Below are 18,674 nucleotides of genomic sequence, written 5' to 3'. Positions count from 1 at the left end.
ATATAAATACCTGGACATCTACACTAGTGGCCAAAATTGTGGAAACACTTCCAGTGTTTAGAGATTGCAGAACTTTATTTTAGTTACTCCAGTTAATTATTTAATAGTCCAATGCATGATATTTGTAAACATTCTTTGACTGTTTATAAACATTATTGATATAATTCATGCAGTAATTTTTAAAGCATAATGCCATAAATGCTAAGTGTTTCCACAATGTTGGCCACTATTGTAGTCAATATATTTAAAACAGAGAATATATATATATATATATATATATATATATATATATATATATATAGAGAGAGAGAGAGAGAGAGAGAGAGAGAGAGAGAGAGAGAGAATAGCATATCAACTTTCTTATAATACAAAAACTTTTGCTAGCATGTTACATTAAAATCTCTCTCCTTTTTATTGTTTTTTTTTTTTTGGTGAGCGCAGCATGAATTACATCTGTGCAGTTCAGTGTATTTGTATCTGCAGCTAGAAGTTTAGGAATGTGGATATGCATGAATATTATTTTCAGAAAATCAGAAACACGATAACTGTTTCTGCATTCCAATGTCCTTCACCTGTAAAAATAAGTTCCTCGTGGCATCTAGAGAACGTAAAGGCAAAGTCAAGCCCCTAGGGAATGTCTGCAAATACTCAGTTTGCCAAGTTCAGTGATTTAACTATGATTTTTCTTCTTCATTTGTTATGATGTAAAAAATCCAGACGCTCCCTTACCTTTTCCACAAATTATTAAGCAAGCAGTTGGAACTGAATCAAGAAGTTGCACAAGATCCCAGAAGTTGCACAACATCCCTTAAAGGGAAGAAGTAAACTGGAGTTGCACAGACTGAGGATAAGAAGGCAACCCAGTACCTAATAATCACGAACAGAAAGGACAGAAGACATCGATTCCCAGCCAGAGCTTGTGATCGTAACTGCAATGGAGGAGCTGACATACGAGGAGTCCATCAGGAGAGCCAGCAAAACACTCTGCCGCTTCCCCCTGAGGAGCGTCAGGGGCATCCCATTAATGGAGCCCATTGCTCAGAGTTGGGAATCAATCTGGTCCTTCTGTCCTGACCCCTCTGATCTTCTCATCTCTACATACCCCAAAGCAGGTGAGACAGAGAAAAGGGGGTGGGGTGGGATGGATTAATGCAATTGTGGTTCATCTAAAAGGAGGGAAATCAGAAATAGACTGAAAATCAAAACAACCTGTAAGTTAGTGGTGTGAAATGTTTTTCCTTCATATCCAATATTCATTGTGATTGCCCAAGCACCATTGATTATATAAGAATACATACAGATTGCTTTTGAAAATTGGGAACCAGTTACTAAAAAGCTGGTTTATAAGAAATCTGCAGTGCTGTTGGAAAATTCAGTTCTCTAAGTGGAGAATCCTGGTTATTTACATTAATTTCCTTCCTTGTCAGGCACTGAAATTCAGAGAATTTATATTCATTTTAGAGTCTCACTTGAGTAGCTAAATTGTTTGTTGTGCAATGATTAAACTGCACTTTGCTTTGGACAGAGAGGTTTACTTGGTTTAGGTGCCCACTGCTTTAAACAAGCAGAGCCAGTGTCTGGCTAATAGCTGTTCTCAGCATGTTTCCTCCTGCTTGTTATTCTTTTTTCAAACATTTTATGCTTTTTTTTTAAATTACTTTATTACTTTATTGAGGCGTCACCTGCTGCATGGCAGCTCACTGGTCCTAATAGGAAGGTAGGTGTGTGGGATGCCTTGTCTCTCCAGCATGATGACTGTCTGCACCCTGCTGTCAAAGAAGCTTTATAAACTCTGAAGTTCAGTGGCGGTACTCCCTGCGGTACGCAGACCGGAGAGTGGCCAGATCTCTATAGATGGGTACACCTATTATTGGTCTGGTCTCTCTAATGGCCGCCATTCTCAGGGAGTAGCTGTTGTTGTGGTGGATCGACTCCTGCCTATGGTGTCTGATGTCACTCCTTTCAATTACCTTATTATGAGACTCAGATTAAGGCACTCTGTGGGTGTCTTGTCTATTGTGTCAGTGTATGCGCCGATAGCAATGAGGGAAACATTTTATTCACAACTTTGCTCGATGGTTGATGGGTACCCACGAGGTGACACTCCTCTGGTCATGGGCCACTTCAGTGTGACTACTGGCACTGACAGGGCTGCCTATGAGGATCATGTCATTCCCCAAATGTCTGGTGACCATAGTGAATTCTGACTACATACTTGTTTCTACGCTGAAGATTCAGCTTAGATCCAGTAGGTTACCACCTACTAGGAGATTGAGGCTGGACCTGGCCAGACTCCAAGATCAGGCTGTTTCTAATGAGTTTCCATGCAATTTGTGTGAGGAATTTGCAGACTTAGGTGGGACTGGTGATCCTGTTGTGATGTGGGAGACCTCCATGATAATACCCTGAAGGTTGCTGAAGGTTGTGTTAGTGTCGCTGGTCGTTCCAGAAGGAGGCACTTCATCTTGCAGGGCACGCTGGAAATTGAAAGGAGTTGCAGCTTACAGCTTCATGGCAGCTCTGGTCTGTACCAAGAACAGAGAAGGATGGCTGCAAGGGTTCTGAGGGTAAATAAGGAGACATTTGTTAGTGGAATCTGTGAGCAAGTAACACACCATCCATGGTCTAGTGTCACACGTCCTGCTTATAGAAAAACGCATATCTGAATCTCTTCCTCAGAAAGTCGCAGTTAGGGCAGGTGATGAAACGGTCCTTGTGGATAACACTGCAGTTGTGACCCACTGGGCCAGCTACTTTGAGCCGCTGTTTGAAGCTGATCCTCCGGCTAGGATGTTGCATGTCTTTGAGTCCATGATTCATGAACCTCATCCTCCAATTAGCTGGGAACTACCAAATTTCCTTGATTGCATGGGCAGTGAACCAGCTCGGGGGGTAGGGAAGGCCACAGGGATCTATGGTATCCAGGGTGAACTTCTCCAGGTGGATGGTAAGGCTGTCCTGGTATTGCAAGTAATTGTTGCACTGTCTACATTTGGGAGACAGGTGTCATCCTAGCTGACTGGTAAATAGGATTTGTTGTCCCTATCTGGAAAGGGAAGGGTGAACGCCTGGATTGTGACAAGGCAGCAGCATGGTGGGATCCTCTGGAGGTGGGCACAGCACAACCAGAATCTTGGGCAGTGAGCAAGGCACAGTTGGGACCTTGGACAGGGAGTATGGCACAACAGGGACCTCGAGCAAAGCACAGTGAGGTTGCAGTTGAGCCATCCAGAGGGCAGGACAGAACCGGGGCACCTGAACTGGGCATGGCAGTGGCCTCTCCTGGGCAGGGTGCAGCAGTGGCCTCTCCTGGGTTGGAAGCTAGTGGAGCAGCGGAGGCCTCACCAGGGCCGGGTGCTTGCAGAGCGGCGGAGGTTTCTCCTGGGCCAGGCACTTGCAGAGCATCTTCTCCGGGGCTGGGCAGGGCAACAGTCTCTCATAGGTCTGGCATGGCCGTGGCAGCTTTACCTGGGCAGAAAACTGGAGACATGGCAGGCTAGATAACCGGGTAGATGGTGTAGGTAACCAGAGGCGCAGTGTCAATTCCTCCTGGGCAGGGCAGTGAAATCATGGCGGGACTCTCACCTGGACCAGTTGGTGTTGGTGTTTGTCTCTTTTTCTGCCTCCTTTGAGGAAAAGAGAAGAAGAGACGGGAGCAGATTTTTTCTCCTCTGGTAGTGGTTCGGAGGGCCGGTCCGTCTCTTGTCACAGGAGGACCTCCTGTCTTATCTTCTCTACGAGTAAGCTCACCTCTACAGGCTGGTAGATCAGGGTCATGGCTGACAGATCCCAGGTGAGCTGAGTGATGCCCTGTTTTCTTAATAAACCCCTTTTCATTGGGGCCGCTCTGTGGATCGTCACTCTTTTCTCTCAAAGAGCAGTGTGCAGTGAGACTGTAGATGCTTGTGGTTTCTAAGATCTTTTTGCCTAATATTTGTGTGAACACTACCGTGACCTCATCAAACAAAGAAAGAAAAAGTGTGATTTTATTCCTTAAAATCAAACTTAATCACTGTAGCTGGATAATGATGGAACTTTGCAGTAAGTTAATTAAATCAACATTCCTATTTTATATTCCTTCCTCCTTATATTCCTTTAGGAACGACATGGACTCAGGAGATAGTGGACCTGTTGCTGCATAATGGAGATGCTGAAGCTTGCAAAAGAGCAACTGTGGCTGTGCGGATACCCTTCCTTGAGATCATCTCCCCACCCCCAATCCCCTCTGGTATTTCTCTCCTAAGCTTCATCTCTACATCTAACCATTATACCTACACAAATTTTTGTAACATCCTATTCTAAATGTAGAGGCTTTGATATGGAGTTGATCTCCCCTTTGTGACTATAATAGCTGCCACTCTTCTGGGAAGGCTTTCCACAAGAATTTGGAGTGTGTCTGTGAGAATTTTTGCTCAATCATCCAGTGCATTTGAAAAACAACCCTGTACCATTATTCCTCCTCCATCAAACTTTACGGTTGGCACATTGCAGTCAGGCAGGTAACATTCTCCTGGCATCTGCTAAACCCAGACTTGTCCATCAGACTGCCAGACAGAAAAGCGTGATTTGTCACTCCACAGAACACATTTCCACTGCTCCAAAGTCCAATGGTGGTGTGCTTTACACCACTCTACCCGAGGCTTGGCATTGCGCTTGGTAATATTTGTGTGCAACTGCTGGGACATCGGACAGTGCACAGTTTTTGTGCTGTGGTTAATGCCAGAGTGGCTGAGTTTCTGTTGTTACTAAATGCTTCCACTTTGCAATAACACCACTTACAGTTGACCGTGGAATATCTAGCAGGGAAGAAATTTCAGGAACTGAATTATTGCAAAGGTGGCATCCTATGAAAGTACCATGCACTGAGTTCTTCAGAATGACCCATTCTCTCACAAATGTTTGTAAACCTAATTGAATGGCTACATGCATGATTTTATGCACCTATGGCAATAGATCTGAATGAAACACCTGAATTCAATGATTAAGAGGTGTGTCCCAAAACTTTTGTCTATACAGTATATATACTGTATATTATTACTATGTCAATTTTGGATTATGGAACCCATAGTTGCATTTAATAGTTACCTTACCTGGATCCTATCCTAGGCATCAGAGGGCACAAGAGAGGCATACAGCCTAGATGGGATGCCACCCTTAGATCTGATATTTTCATATCTTCTTTTCTGCAAAGAAAATATTTAAAAATCTAATCTACTAAAATTATAGTTTATTATGACCCTGCTGCTCTATAAAAAGATTCAAAATTTTGTGCAGTAGGTGTTCCAGTCTATGTGCAAACACAAATCTCCACTGAAATGTTCTATTCATGAAGGTATTAAGCTGGGGTTGAACTATTCTTTCTGATTCAGGTCTGGATCTCCTCAATAAAATGAATCCTCCTAGAGTAATCAAGACCCATCTCCCAATCCAGCTGGTACCTGAAGGATTTTGGAAAAACAAATGCAAGGTAGGAGTGAGACAGTAGTAGTGTTCTGTAACCTATCACACTTGCAATGCTGATAATGAAAAAATAACTTTCTGGATTTTTCATTTAAACCGTAGGTGATTTATGTGGCCCGAAATGCTAAAGATAACCTGGTGAGCTACTACCACTTTGACAGGATGAACCATACCCAACCTGATCCAGGTCCCTGGGATGGCTACATCCACAAGTTTATGAAGGGAGAGTGTAAGAGTGATGTTTCTTCTTAAGAACACTATCCTGTAAAAGAAATTGTGAAACTGGTACTGAAAATATACCCCAAATGCCCATACTGCGTAAGTCAGGGCTATTCAAATCATGATCCTCAACGGCCCAGCACTTCTGGTTTTCCAGCCTTCCTTTACTTGTGAGCCAGGTGTGAGGCCTTTGTGGTGAATCAGAACCAGTTATTATTAAACTAACTACCTGGGAGATCTGAAAACAAAGCCTGGATCTGGACTCAAGGTCCAGATTTGAAGAGCCCTGGCATAGGTCATATTCATATTGGTTGCAAAATTATATAGAAAATAATTAGGTTCATGTACTTGGGTATGGTCACAGGGGTGCTAGCCCTAGCTGAAAGCTGATTGGCTCCCAGAGCGCCCCCTTCCCTGTCACTCACCCATTCAAAACCTATCATTGGCTAATGATATGTTTTGCCCCTCTGTTTGAAATATGGCCCTTCTTAGCCCCTGACTGTAAACAATCATAGAATTGCCCCTTTAAAGTAATAAATACATCACTAGCAGGTGTCTTACTTTATATCTTAAGCAGAATGTGATTCTCGCCATATTCACCAACAGTGGCCTGGGGCTCCTGGTATGACCATGTGAAGGGCTACTGGGAAGAGAGAGAAAATAGGAACATTTTATATCTGTTTTACGAAGACATGAAAGAGGTAGGATGTCATACCCCACATCATTAAAACACTGCATGATCTATTGTAGCCTTGCGCAGTAAATGAATCAATACCAATTTTATTTTTCAGCTTATCTTGTTCCTCTGTACAGCCCTTAATTCCCATGGTTCTTTATCTTCTGATACTAAAGAGATATGAGACAGCTTATTAAAATAAATGGTTCATTTACTTCTGCATGCATTTTTGTATTGCAGAAACATAAAACTGCATAAGTGTGTGTGCATCTGTGTGTGTCTCTACATCTCTGTGTGTTTGTATGCATGTGTGTCTGTATGTGTTTGCATATGTCTGTGTGTAAGTCATCCTCATCAAATGCAAGAAATTAGGTAATGATTCAGAAGCATTCATGAAGGATTCATTTAAAACAGTGCATCCACATATAGCATGAATCACTTTTTTCAAATTTTAAATAAATCATTTTCTCTTGCATTGCCACATATGTGCTTTCATGATCACTCAGTGGTATTCTGGTATTTCACAGTATAGTGGCACAGCGTACGATTGTGTCTGTGATAAATACAATTTGAAACTTGAAGCTCCCCTTCTTTTTGTCACTTCTGCAGAATCCTCGCCATGAGGTGGAACGCATCATGAAGTTCTTGGATCTGTCGCTTTCTGATGATGTCATAGGGAGCATTGTGGAGCTCACATCATTCAAGGCCATGAAGGACAACCCAATGACTAACTATACTTTTCTGCCGGAGGAGATCTTTGACCACTCTGTTTCACCTTTCATGAGAAAAGGTTTGTCTTCCTTTTGGAAAAGATCTTTAATTATTTATTTAAAGGCACTCCATCCTGGTTTATTTCCTGCCTTGCGTCTTTTGCTTCTGGGATAAGCTCTAGACCCTTGTTACCAAGAAGCAGACAAGCAGTATAGTGAATTAATGAATAGGTAATTCAGGTTTGCTGAAAAATGTTATATTGCATGTGTATATTGAAACTATTTCATACCTGTACCCATGAGTGTAATTGGTTTGAAGACACAGCTCGTGATTACAATTTCTCGTGGGTACAAACAATTTTTCCCATAAGGAATAATGGGAAAGGGATTAATTGGTTTTCCGGCCCCAAAATACCCCCATACAAAATATTTATAGGCACAATAGTTGAGCTTTTAGTGACAGTATAAGTAGTACTGATTGAGAATATCATATTGTTCGGCATATTAGACACACTTCCATCTTTAAATGCATAAAAAACTGCGCTATGGCCATACATGAAATAGACCAAGTCACATAGGCTAAGCTAGGCTGCTCGGCATAGCCTACAGCGAGCATAAAACATTGTTGCTAACAATAAAACATTGAAAAACAAGCCTAAATATTACAGTAAATTGTGTTACTAATAAAAATGCAGAAATGCATATAGAGATAAGGAGGTGGGCAGGCTCACGGTACTGCTCGTGGCTCCAAACATTGCTCGTGGGTACAGCGAGATTTTATTAAATGAAAAAGCTTGTGACTCAAGTTACTCGTGGCCTCAGATGCTCATGGGTACAGGTACCACTGTAGTTTGTTCAGATAGTTACATATTATTCCATATTAGGATACCATCCTTTTCTTTTTTCCAGTTGTTTCCTTTTTACATGCATTTGAGGTTTGTTACAAATGAGTGCCAGTGCATATTTTGCACTAACACTATAACACTCTTCTTTTCTGCAGGTGAAGTGGGTGACTGGGCCAATCATTTCTCCTCAGAGCAGCTGCAGTTATTTGAAGAAGATTATGAAAGACAAATGAAAGGCACAAACATTCCTTTCAGGATGAACATTTAGCTCAGGGGTGGAGAATTTCCTTATATTCCTTGTTTTCCAGAGAAGATAAAGGGAGTGAAGATGGGTGAAGTGGGTAGTAAGTCAAGAAGACACTGGATTTTGATCTATGTTCAAAACAATACTGTCACATCTGTCTTCCATTTGTAGTCAGGTATGTGAGTCTGGTCTGTTTGTTCTTGCTGTGTGCCAGTGGTGACTGGCTCTAACTCTTATTCAAACAGAGCAGTGAGTGCTAGTCACTGCTCAGTCGTCATCATTGCTCTTAGTGTGTAGAGATAAGAACTTTGATTAGTTTAAAGTCTCATTCATGGAGCTATGGTTTTGTTTGTTTGTGTTTTACTCCTGAGCTTTGGTCAGAATTGTAGTTCTGGGTGCCAGAATCTCATAACTGAGTCCATGGTTCTGGATGGGCAACATCTTGTATTGAGTTTGCTGGTCTTAGCTGGTGTTTATTTCATGGTCTGGATTAGCTGGAATACCACAGCTGGTGTGCCAGGCAACTGGAATTTTGTTTGTAGGTTTGTTGTACGTTAGTCAGCACCCATCCCACCCTGCCCTTTGTGTCTCCTCCCTGTTTGACCAGCAGGTGTTGCTGGCCATCCTGTCCTCCTCCTTTTCTCTTGCCTTTCAGCCCCAGTGTGTCTATTTTCTAGTGTGTTGTACTCGTTTCCCAAACTGCTGCATAGCCCAGTAGGTTCAGTGTGTGGCTTAGGGACTCTGAACTCTCTGGCTGTGGGTTCAAGGGTGGCTTCAGACCAGCCTCATCTGTTTATTGGTTTTTTCTTTTCTGTTTTCCCAGTTATAGGTTGCCCTGCTGTTTTCCTGTTCTTGTTTGTATTATTTGGTTCTGTAAATTATCCTAGTGTAGTAATTCCCATTGTGGTTTGTGTTTCAGAATTTCAGTGTTCGTTAGAAATCCCTAGTTCTGTGCTTATTGTTGTAACTCACCCCACCTGTTGCTTGTTTCTCTGTCTCTGTTAATTGATTATCATGTTCCACACCTGCCCTCTCGTTAGTTGGTTACCTGTTTCTATTTAAGTGCCCGTGCCTTCTCTATCCTTTAGTAAGTCATTGAGTGTGGTGTGTCCCTGCATGTTGTAAGTGATGTCCCCTTGGTTTTCGGTAATGTCTTGTTTCTTTAATAAACCCCTTATTGTCTTAGAGAGGCTAAGTGGATCGGCACCTTCATTCCTGTCTGTGCCATGCCCCACCATAACAGTCGTTATCTTGGTTTTGTGTTTAAGACCCATTTCCGGTTTCCTCTGGCCTGTTTCCTGTTTTTCCAGTCTTCTGTGCCTGAATCTGCCTTTTGAGTCCTGGGTTAGTCCATCCAGTCAGCAGCCTGTTTGGTTACCTGTTTCCTGCAGTGAGCTGCTTTAAGGTCTCGGGGGCCAGTGGGCAAAAGACCTGACATTATGGATGGATGGCCCAGTTTGGGGTACTCTGTTTTGGAGTCTTATTGTGAAAGGCATTGTTGTGTGTGGTGTTGGGGGTTTTTTTTTTTTTTTTTTTAAACCAAGCACTTGTGACAGAAATTGTTGAAACTGATCTTGTTTGAAAGAAATTAAACTAAAACATTTAATTTTATGTCTAACACTCATTCATAGTAATTATTCTGATTCAAGAGGTTTTCTCATATAGCCACTATGCCATGTGAATATATTCCTCATATGTATTCACCAACTTCAAACAGCACAACTGACAAATTAAGTTAATTTTATATTGAATCAATAGTAAATATGAGTAATTAACTACATAACATATTGACTGAAGTATTTATGGTGACCAATATGATACTAATTCGGCTAAATTATTCTGTTAATGAGCTTGAACAAAACCTTCGTGGTTCTCTATTACTTGTCTGTGCAGTTAACTTTGGTACTGCGATTGCTTAAGTGTAATTTCAAGTCGGTAATATTATCTTGTTCTCCTGTTACCGCATACTCTTTTTCTGGTAAAACTGGTTTCGCGTCTTGTCGTTCATCTTCACCCGACTTCCTCGTGCTGCTTTTATGTGATAAAGATACCAGTGCCCTAAACGGTGAATGAACTCGAATGCTAAGGTCAGCCGATTCAACGCCGATTGGTTCGTATGCTTCGCAAACTCAGAACTGAGCCAATCGCCTTCGAGCGATTATAAGATTATTGTAAAAACGTATCTCACTCATATAAATGCTTCGGTGAACTAAGTTAATGACCAGGAGAAAGAAGAAACAAAACGGTAGGTATAAAGATATTGGCGACTACTTTTCCAACATGATCACGTAATCAAAATGTTTGCTAAAGTTTAGATGGACATATAACTTTTTCTTCCTGATTTACTGTAGTACTCCTTAAAGCTATCGCAATTCATGTAATGAATGAAAGATAATACTGTATGCTAAATGAGAAATATAAGTATCCATTAAATACCTGAAAGGGAATTTGCAAAGAAGACTAGTCGGTTATTTCAGTAGAAATACAGTTAGTATACATGAAATTCAATACATCCATCTTATCAGATTTCCAGACCGCTTATCCAGTGCAGAGTTGCTGTTTAGTTAATACACATTTATTAGGCTACCAATTACAGTTGTTAGGTGGGCCCGATGCATGTCCTCCAATAATTATTTACACTAGATCGCCAGCATTAAGAAGCAGAAGACAATTTTGAAAACAGATGTTAGTTATGCAATGCTTTGCAGTTACATTTTACAGTTTTACCAATACAGTAATACAATATAGTCATCACGGTTATAGTGATCAACCACTTACAATAGGCTACATGGATCAAAAAGCTCGGGACAGAATCATTGCTGTACAAATACTGTTTAAATATTTCGCTTATAGTAATCAAGTAGTCCACTTAGAGTGTTTGTTTTGGGTCTTTTTAAGCATGAGACTTTGATCGCCCTACTTTTCCTTGTAGTAACCCGTCTGCTTCTGCCTAGCTACCTAAGGCTAATTCTGAATGCATAGAAAACATGATGGGGAAAAAGAAAGTCATTTTCTCTCAATGACAAATATAGACTCACCAAAGCTAATCGCCAAAAACGAGCCACTGAAATTATAGCAGCGAAACTACAGTAAGCGCTATGATAGTGTAGCATTGTGAAAATGCACTGTATAAATTGTATTGAAAATTGTGTACAGTACTGTACTGTATTATATGGTATTCGAATTATGCACAGTTCCTCATTTATTTCGTACAGTATTGTAAATTGAAAAGCATTTGAAACAGCTGTTCTCTATTTTTAAATTGTCAATAAAATTAAGTAAATAGCGACGCTGTCCGTTTTATTATCTTTTACATTCATGTAATAAATATACAAATGTGAGTTAGCTGTGAATCTGCCTGAGACAAAGAAAAAGGACAAAATTGGATACAATAATCCTCCGCATTTAGTGATCAATTTAATCCAGATGATCACTATACACAGTTCCCACTACATGTAGCTCACTCTGATTTCTTTACTGTCTTGTTTCCACAAGCTTGATTATTATTTTTTCCCTGTCCTTAACGTTGCTTTTCACCAGTTTTCACCAACTGAAGCGACTCGACCACCCGGCGCACCTGCGTTGAGTCCATCAAGAAAATGTGCTTACGTTTGTGTTTCACTTTCTCCCAATGTACAAAATTTTAGCCCACATATTATAATAATAATAATAATAATAATAATAATAATAATACATTTACTTCTGACCCAAGTAGCATACGTATTTAGTGGGGCGACAGGGGCGTCATGCATGTTGTCACGGAGACACCAGCATCCCACCCCAGAACCGGCCCTGTACATTTCACTTTAGAAATTGTTTCTTTAATAATCTTCCATTGATATTAAACTAGTTTGCACAGTAACATTAAAAAGATTTTTTTTTACCCAAGATGATTTAGAAGCTCTCAACTCACGGTTTGTTGCTATATCCAAATATTATACATATACCGTTAGTTGTTAGCACTTAAGTGGATTGTTGGTGTGATGTTCCAGCTGATAACACGGTCCCGAGACACGTTATTGTTTGTGGATTTTCTTGGTTTTTCCCTGTAAAATCAAAGATCCCTGCTATCCAGGCTGCTAAACTATTAAACTGAAAGATCATTTTTTCATTGTTACCAATAGAGGGCGATGTCACACTGCATTTGTTTTCAAATAGTAGCTGCAGAATCTTCATATCTATAGTTTGGTGGGCAGAACACGGAGTTCTTCACATTTTATCTAGGTTTCAAAGATTGTCGCCATTGTGTGTAGTATATTCCATTGTTGGAAAAGAACACAAATTAGATAAATGTAATAGCATAGGTTGTAAGGTGGAAAGAATGTTAAAGACCTATCTATCCTCTTTAAATCTTTCTGAATTAATAGTGATGGAGGAACAGATGTATGAAGAATCTATGAAAATCGCTAAAGATGCTTTCCGTCGCTTCCCCCTGAAGAATGTCAGGGGAGTTCCGCTCATGGAAGCCATTGTCCAAAATTGGGAATCGGTCTGCACCTTTTGCCCTGATCCCTCAGATCTTCTCATGGCTGCTTATCCCAAAGCTGGTAAGACACAATGAAGAGACAATGGCTGGGGAGAAATTGCATTTTGACAACAATTCATGAAAAGGCAGGAATGCATCTGAACTGAAGGGAATGAAAGGGAATGTAATCAAGAATTAAACCACCCAGTGAGAGGTGTTCTTTAGGTAAAAATAAATAATGACAGCATAATGTTTGACCTCAGTCAAAGTGACCTACAATGTGACAGGATTAATAAGACATAAATGTAGCCAGTAGGTTGCTAAACATGGATTGTACAGTCTTACATAGCCTTGGAGGTTACTGTGCATTTCCGATACTCACTCAGTGATTTCCATCTTTAATGACATCAGGAATTACATGGACCCAGGAGATTGTGGACCTGTTGCTTCACAACGGAGATGCAATGGCGTGCCGGCGAGCCCCCACCATTCTGCGGCACCCCTTCCTTGAGATCTTCTCCCCACCCCCAATTCCCTCTGGTATTTGCTTTATTTATATTACGGCCTGTTACCACGTTATGCTTCTGTGTCAGTAATATGTGGAGCTAGTGACTAGTCTATTGAATGTAAGTCTGTTCTATGCTCATTTAAAACAATATATATGACAAAACCCTTTTTTGAGTATATTCATCTCTCAGGTCTGGACCTCCTCAATAAAATGGATCCCCCTAGAGTAATCAAGACCCATCTCCCAATCCAACTGGTACCGGAAGGATTTTGGAAAAACAAATGCAAGGTAGTAGAAAGAGACTAAAGTTGATTATTCCCTATGACATGTAGCACTCCTGTAATGCCTCTACTTTCCCATTCGATTGATGTGATTTAGGTGATTTATGTGGCCCGAAACGCTAAAGATAACCTGGTGAGCTACTACCACTTTGACAGGATGAACCTTACTCACCCTGATCCAGGTCCCTGGGACGGCTACATCCACAAGTTTATGAAGGGAGAGTGTAAGAGAAATGTTTCTTTTTAAAGATATGTATGTGCAGGTGGAATTGTGGGCAGAAAACCAAATTTGTGCAATACCCTTATCATGATAGTTGGACAGAAGCTGGACAGATTGTTGGTAATCTTTAGGAGATAAGTAAATATATGGTACCATATTATGAGAAACAGTAATTACACAGACCCAAAGTGTACTGATGTAACTCTCAGTGGATACCATTTGCCATATGGAGTGGTGTATTGTCATCATAAAGGACATCCATCTGACCTGCAAGTAGACAGCAATGTAATGGATATGCAAAGGATTCATCTTTATTAATCACAAAATAATACTGTTACAGGGAAGTCAATGTAAGAAATACCCCCCCCCCCTACAATATTTATGAAATTTCCTTAATGCTTGATTCATTCAGACCTATTGCTGCAATGTAAATATGACAGCTGGAAAAGGAGATTGTCACAACTGATGTATAATGTTCATTTTCAGTTTCAGCACTATACTGAAGCTTTACTAATATGCTGCTGTTGCCTTCCTTCCACTCATAACAGTGGCCTGGGGCTCCTGGTATGATCATGTGAAGGGTTACTGGGAAGAGAGACAGAAGATAAATATACTCTATTTATTTTATGAAGACATGAAAGAGGTAGGGTGCCACTGACTAATGTCACTGGGAAGAGTGAAATGCATGAGAAGAACTGACTAAGTAATGGATATTAGTCTCCAGTCTTTGTAGCTTTAGCACCTACCCAAAGTCTTCTATTAACTTCAGTGTTTTTGGAACATTGTGCATTCACCCATATAAGCCAAGTCTGCGATTATCCAGCTTCCGTACATAAACCATCGGGAGCTTCTATGCAAAACATCCAATAAAAAGAAGCACACTGCGGAATGCAAATATTGCAAAGCATTCATTGACAGTTGAGGTGCCTAGCACAACTTCCAGTTTCTACCAAGATTCAGAGAGTTCTCTTGAACTGTGGAGAACTGTTCTTTAAGCAGAGATGAAAAACTATCACTAATTATAGGAATTTAGTAACTATAGAAAAAATTTGGTTTTGGTCATGGCCAGAGCCACAGATGTGCTGCAACTTATCATTAGGGTTTTGTAGAAGTAGCTGCAAAATAGATGGCTTATATATCTAATTTTGAATTTGTATTAGCAGAACATTTTTAATAAAAAATATTCATATGAACATATCATTTTCAAATTACGAAGTACATCCCATGTTTTCTTTTACCCCTGCTTATCAATGATTCATTGTCAATCAGAGGTCCTTTCCATTCTCTGTCATTTCTACAGAATCCTCGCCGTGAGGTGGAACGCATCATGAAGTACTTGGATCTGTCTTGTTCTGATGATGTCATAAAGCGTGTTGTGGAGCTCACATCATTCAAGGTCATGAAGGACAACCCAATGGCTAACTATACTTTTATCACCAAGCCCATCTTTGACCACTCTATCTCTCCATTTATGAGGAAAGGTTGGTGTTTCTTTCAGTATTTTATATTAATTTCATGCGTTGTAGTAATGGTTGCTTGATAAAAATATCCTATTGAAAAATTATTGTAAAGCCATGTTTCAGTATCCTACATATATCAGTTATTCAGATGAATATTTTCTGGGTTGTATAGTATGTTTAATGCTCTCATGGAAGAAACAATTGTTGAGTACAAGGGCATGGGAGTGACTTTGATAGCGGGGGGGGGACAACTTAATCATTTAAATGCAAAGGTCTATTTCTTGGGGCAGGGGTGCATGAAGTCAAATTACACGCCCCCAGTTTCCCCCAATCCCTGCGCTCTGGGTGTGTAAAATACCTGTCTCCATGCATTCTAAATTCAAATGCTAAAAGTATTTAGGCTACCTATAATACAATACAGGCAGTACCCAGGTTACGAATGAGATCCGTTCCCAAAGTCTGTCTTTAAGTCGAATATGTAGGTAAGTCAGAAAAAATAATAACACAGTAGTAATAATAATAATACAGTAATGATAAAAGTAACTATCTACTGTACCTCGAGCCAAAGAACTGCTGAAGCCACGGAATGTTTTCATGAGTGTAACAAAGTAGTGTATGCATTTGTTATTACAAACCATTGTATGTAAACCAAATTTTAATAGGCTTTATGGCAGTCCGTTCTTAAGTATGAGTTGTTCATAAGCTGGACGTTCTTAACATAGGGACTGCCTGTAATATGTAGAGAGATGGTGCTATAAATTTACAAGAAGGCATCAAGGTGGACTACACACATAGAACAAAGGAAGGCATGGGTGATCTAGTGAGTATTATGGCTACCTGACAACTTCAGATAGGCTTCAGATCTCACCCTTCTTCAACGTTTGTGGGATGAACTCCCTCTATGAGTACAGCATTCCTGTTGTCCAGAAATATCTGACCAGGAAAATCAGTGTCTCTGTGTTTTCCTGCATATGCCAAGGATTGTGTGTTAGCTGTGATAGGTGGAGTGTCAGGGACCCGGGCGGCTCGGGCACGGGAACGAGGCATGGTGCACGAAAAAGGGCGGACGACCCACTTGCGGCTCAAGGAACAGAAAAGGGGTTTATTAAATAAAACAGAAAACACAACAAAACCAAAAGGACCACGAGGGGTCAAAAAAACCAAAGGGAATAAACTAACACTACAAATACAATTAAACCAAACTGGGCAGGTAAACATACACCAGCTCTAACACCGGAACATATTATAGACAACGAACCACTAGAGAACAGAACAGAAGCAGGGACTTAAATACAGAAACCAAAACTGGGTAATAAGACTAACACAGGACAGGTGAGACTAATTAACAGACCAGGAAAACAGGGCACAGGTGAAACTAATAAACTTAAAGGAACAAAACAGGGAAACTAAGAACTAACCAAGGAAACAGGGAAACAGAAACCAACACTAGGGAATTTAAACAGGTAAAGACACAAGCAGGGGCACAAGGAACAAATCCAAAACCAACTACAAAATCAGACACAAGAACTAAAGAAACTCAAATGAAACACTAGGGAGCCAAAATACAAAAACAGGGGAGGCGGGATTCAAACACAGGTCAGAAGGGTACACAAACAACTACACGCTCAACACATAGAGCCACATGACCAGATAGGTAACAGAGGAGAACAAAGACTAACATGAAGGACGGGATGACCAGCAACGCCTGCTGGCCAAACGGGGAAGGGACATGGTAGGACCACAGCAGGGGCTGACCCTGGCATGGAGTGGTGGCTCTGAGGCTAGGGCTTGGTACTAGCAATTGGAAGGTTGCTGGTTCAAATCCTTTGAAGGCCAGGAGTGCTCCTACTTCACTGGGCCCTTTCATATGGCCCTTAACTTGCAATTGTTTCATCTTGGGTATAACATTAATCTACAGCCAGCCCTGCAAGGAGGTCCTCTAACTTACAGTGGGAATTTGGGGGTTGGTGGCAGGATTGGCATTCCAGCCACTGGAAAAAAAAAAAGTCACTGTTCCATTTGGACTAGTGTGGTTCTAAGGTATCGCCTGCTGCACTCAGGCACTCATCCCTGGGGTGGTATGGTGGGTTTGGCAATGCATTGTAATCAGTGTATGCTCCTTACCTCTCCTTTCTCTCTGTGATGGGCTTGAGGTCCCCATGACGCTGTCCTGGTCAAGGGGCTGGAAGACAGAGGAACAGATGATTTGTGTAACTCCTGTGGTTGCTTTGTGTTTCCTTGGCGATTGTTCTGAATGGCATAATCACATGTCACGGATAAATAGGATTAGTTGTGTAAAATGTACAGGAGACAAGACTCATGAAGACATATTAGCAAGCCTGCCTTTTATTAGACTGCTCTGCTTTGTCTTATGATTTAATTATTTTTGTTTTCCTTGCTTTTTTCTTTCCCATTTGAAGGTTTCTCAGCGCAGTTTCGATGTTTTGTCCTTTTAAGAGCATTCCCTCTTCCACCCATAGAGCAGACACACACCCAACAATGTGTCACCAATATTAAATTCAGTCCCATCTAGTGGCAGCATTTCAATGGGATAAATTAACGAGTTACTTATGACACCCCAAAAAACAGCTGGGAGCTATTTCAAAATGGCATGAAATGTTTGATTTTTACAGAAGATGCCTGTTGGAATTCTCACATGGCTAAATAAAGGAAAGATCCGGAAGCAGGTGCAGACACAGTCCATCTGGAATAGACGGGGAAACGGCACTAAGCCGAGGTGGCGCGTTTGGCACAGCATGTGGTTGTGTGATGACTCTTTCTTCTTATCTGTAGGAGAAGTGGGTGACTGGGCCAATCATTTCTCCCTAGACCAGCTGCAGTTATTTGAAGAAGATTATGAAAGACAAATGAAAACCACAAGCATTCCTTTTAAGACCAAAACCAAAGTGGACTTCTAATATCTGGTGCAGTCCAGGGAATCCTTGCATACATATTTGCAGAGTGAGGAGCATGGAGTAATGTACGTTTTTAAGACACAGCTTTCTTTTTTATTTTGCAAACTTGTAAAGTACATTCCAACGTAATTAGCCATCGTCATGAACATGCGATAAACAAAGACAAACTCATTATCTTAATATAGAAGGTTTCGGAAGAAAGTCTTTGATGCCTTATTAAAATATACTGAAATCAGTGTTCTCTAAGGACATGAAGAGCACCCATAGCCTACATCTACATCACACTCTGATGGGGCTCACGGGTTCATGATATGTTATTGGGTTAACAGTTCCCAAGGTCCTGAAGGGAAACCAGACCAGAGCTCATATAGGCTCCTCATATGTACATCTTTCAACTAGCACTTCAGCCTGACACATTCACTCAGAGATAAAATAGAATGAGAACCATGAGGTACATTGTCTGTCAGTGCAATCTTCAGATGGCTGTACGCGTCTCAGGTACAGCCTACCTTGACTTCAGAAACCTGTCCTATAATGGAAGACCCAGCTAATGGCAAGAATTTCTTAAACGATGCTTTATATAAATGCTGTTACATCTGCGCAGAAAGTGCAGTTTTTAACTTGGTGATGAAGGAAATGTATGTAATAAAAATTATATTTCCTGAATTCAA

General features: G+C 40.8%; 2 protein-coding genes across 3 annotated transcripts; both read left to right on the top strand.

The window, feature by feature from the left end:
• Positions 1-762: 762 nt before the first annotated feature.
• LOC111839622 (sulfotransferase 1 family member D1-like) lies at positions 763-11,443 on the top strand. Its single transcript, XM_023803695.2, has 7 exons — positions 763-1,112; positions 4,100-4,228; positions 5,370-5,467; positions 5,563-5,689; positions 6,286-6,380; positions 6,965-7,145; positions 8,066-11,443. The coding sequence occupies exons 1-7, from the start codon at positions 935-937 to the stop codon at positions 8,176-8,178; spliced, it is 921 nt and encodes a 306-aa protein (XP_023659463.1). The 5' UTR covers positions 763-934; the 3' UTR covers positions 8,179-11,443.
• LOC111839621 (sulfotransferase 1C1-like) lies at positions 10,283-18,674 on the top strand. 2 transcript variants are annotated; one of them, XM_023803694.2, is made up of 8 exons: positions 10,283-10,399; positions 12,522-12,701; positions 13,031-13,159; positions 13,318-13,415; positions 13,506-13,632; positions 14,177-14,271; positions 14,929-15,109; positions 17,882-18,674. In XM_023803694.2, exons 1-8 carry the CDS (start codon positions 10,372-10,374, stop codon positions 18,004-18,006), a joined length of 963 nt encoding a protein of 320 aa, XP_023659462.1. In that variant the 5' UTR covers positions 10,283-10,371; the 3' UTR covers positions 18,007-18,674. The 2 variants fall into 2 exon arrangements, with proteins under 2 accessions (XP_023659462.1, XP_023659461.2); XM_023803693.2 differs by lacking the exon at positions 10,283-10,399 and adding an exon at positions 11,591-11,755.

Source organism: Paramormyrops kingsleyae, chromosome 5, assembly GCF_048594095.1.
Source record: "Paramormyrops kingsleyae isolate MSU_618 chromosome 5, PKINGS_0.4, whole genome shotgun sequence".
Taxonomy (NCBI): Eukaryota; Metazoa; Chordata; class Actinopteri; order Osteoglossiformes; family Mormyridae; genus Paramormyrops; species Paramormyrops kingsleyae.
Note: the sequence above shows the minus strand (reverse complement) of the source record. Positions and strands in the feature narration are given on the sequence as shown.

Coding starts and splice junctions, on each gene's coding strand:
- LOC111839622 (XM_023803695.2), top strand. CDS start 935: ATGGAGGAGCTGACATACGAGGAGTCCATCAGGAGAGCCAGCAAAACA. Junction 4,229..5,369: donor CCCACCCCCAATCCCCTCTG/GTATTTCTCTCC, acceptor TTTCTGATTCAG/GTCTGGATCTCCTCAATAAA. Junction 7,146..8,065: donor TTCACCTTTCATGAGAAAAG/GTTTGTCTTCCT, acceptor TCTTTTCTGCAG/GTGAAGTGGGTGACTGGGCC.
- LOC111839621 (XM_023803694.2), top strand. CDS start 10,372: ATGACCAGGAGAAAGAAGAAACAAAACG. Junction 10,400..12,521: donor GAGAAAGAAGAAACAAAACG/GTAGGTATAAAG, acceptor CTGAATTAATAG/TGATGGAGGAACAGATGTAT. Junction 14,272..14,928: donor TTTATGAAGACATGAAAGAG/GTAGGGTGCCAC, acceptor TCATTTCTACAG/AATCCTCGCCGTGAGGTGGA.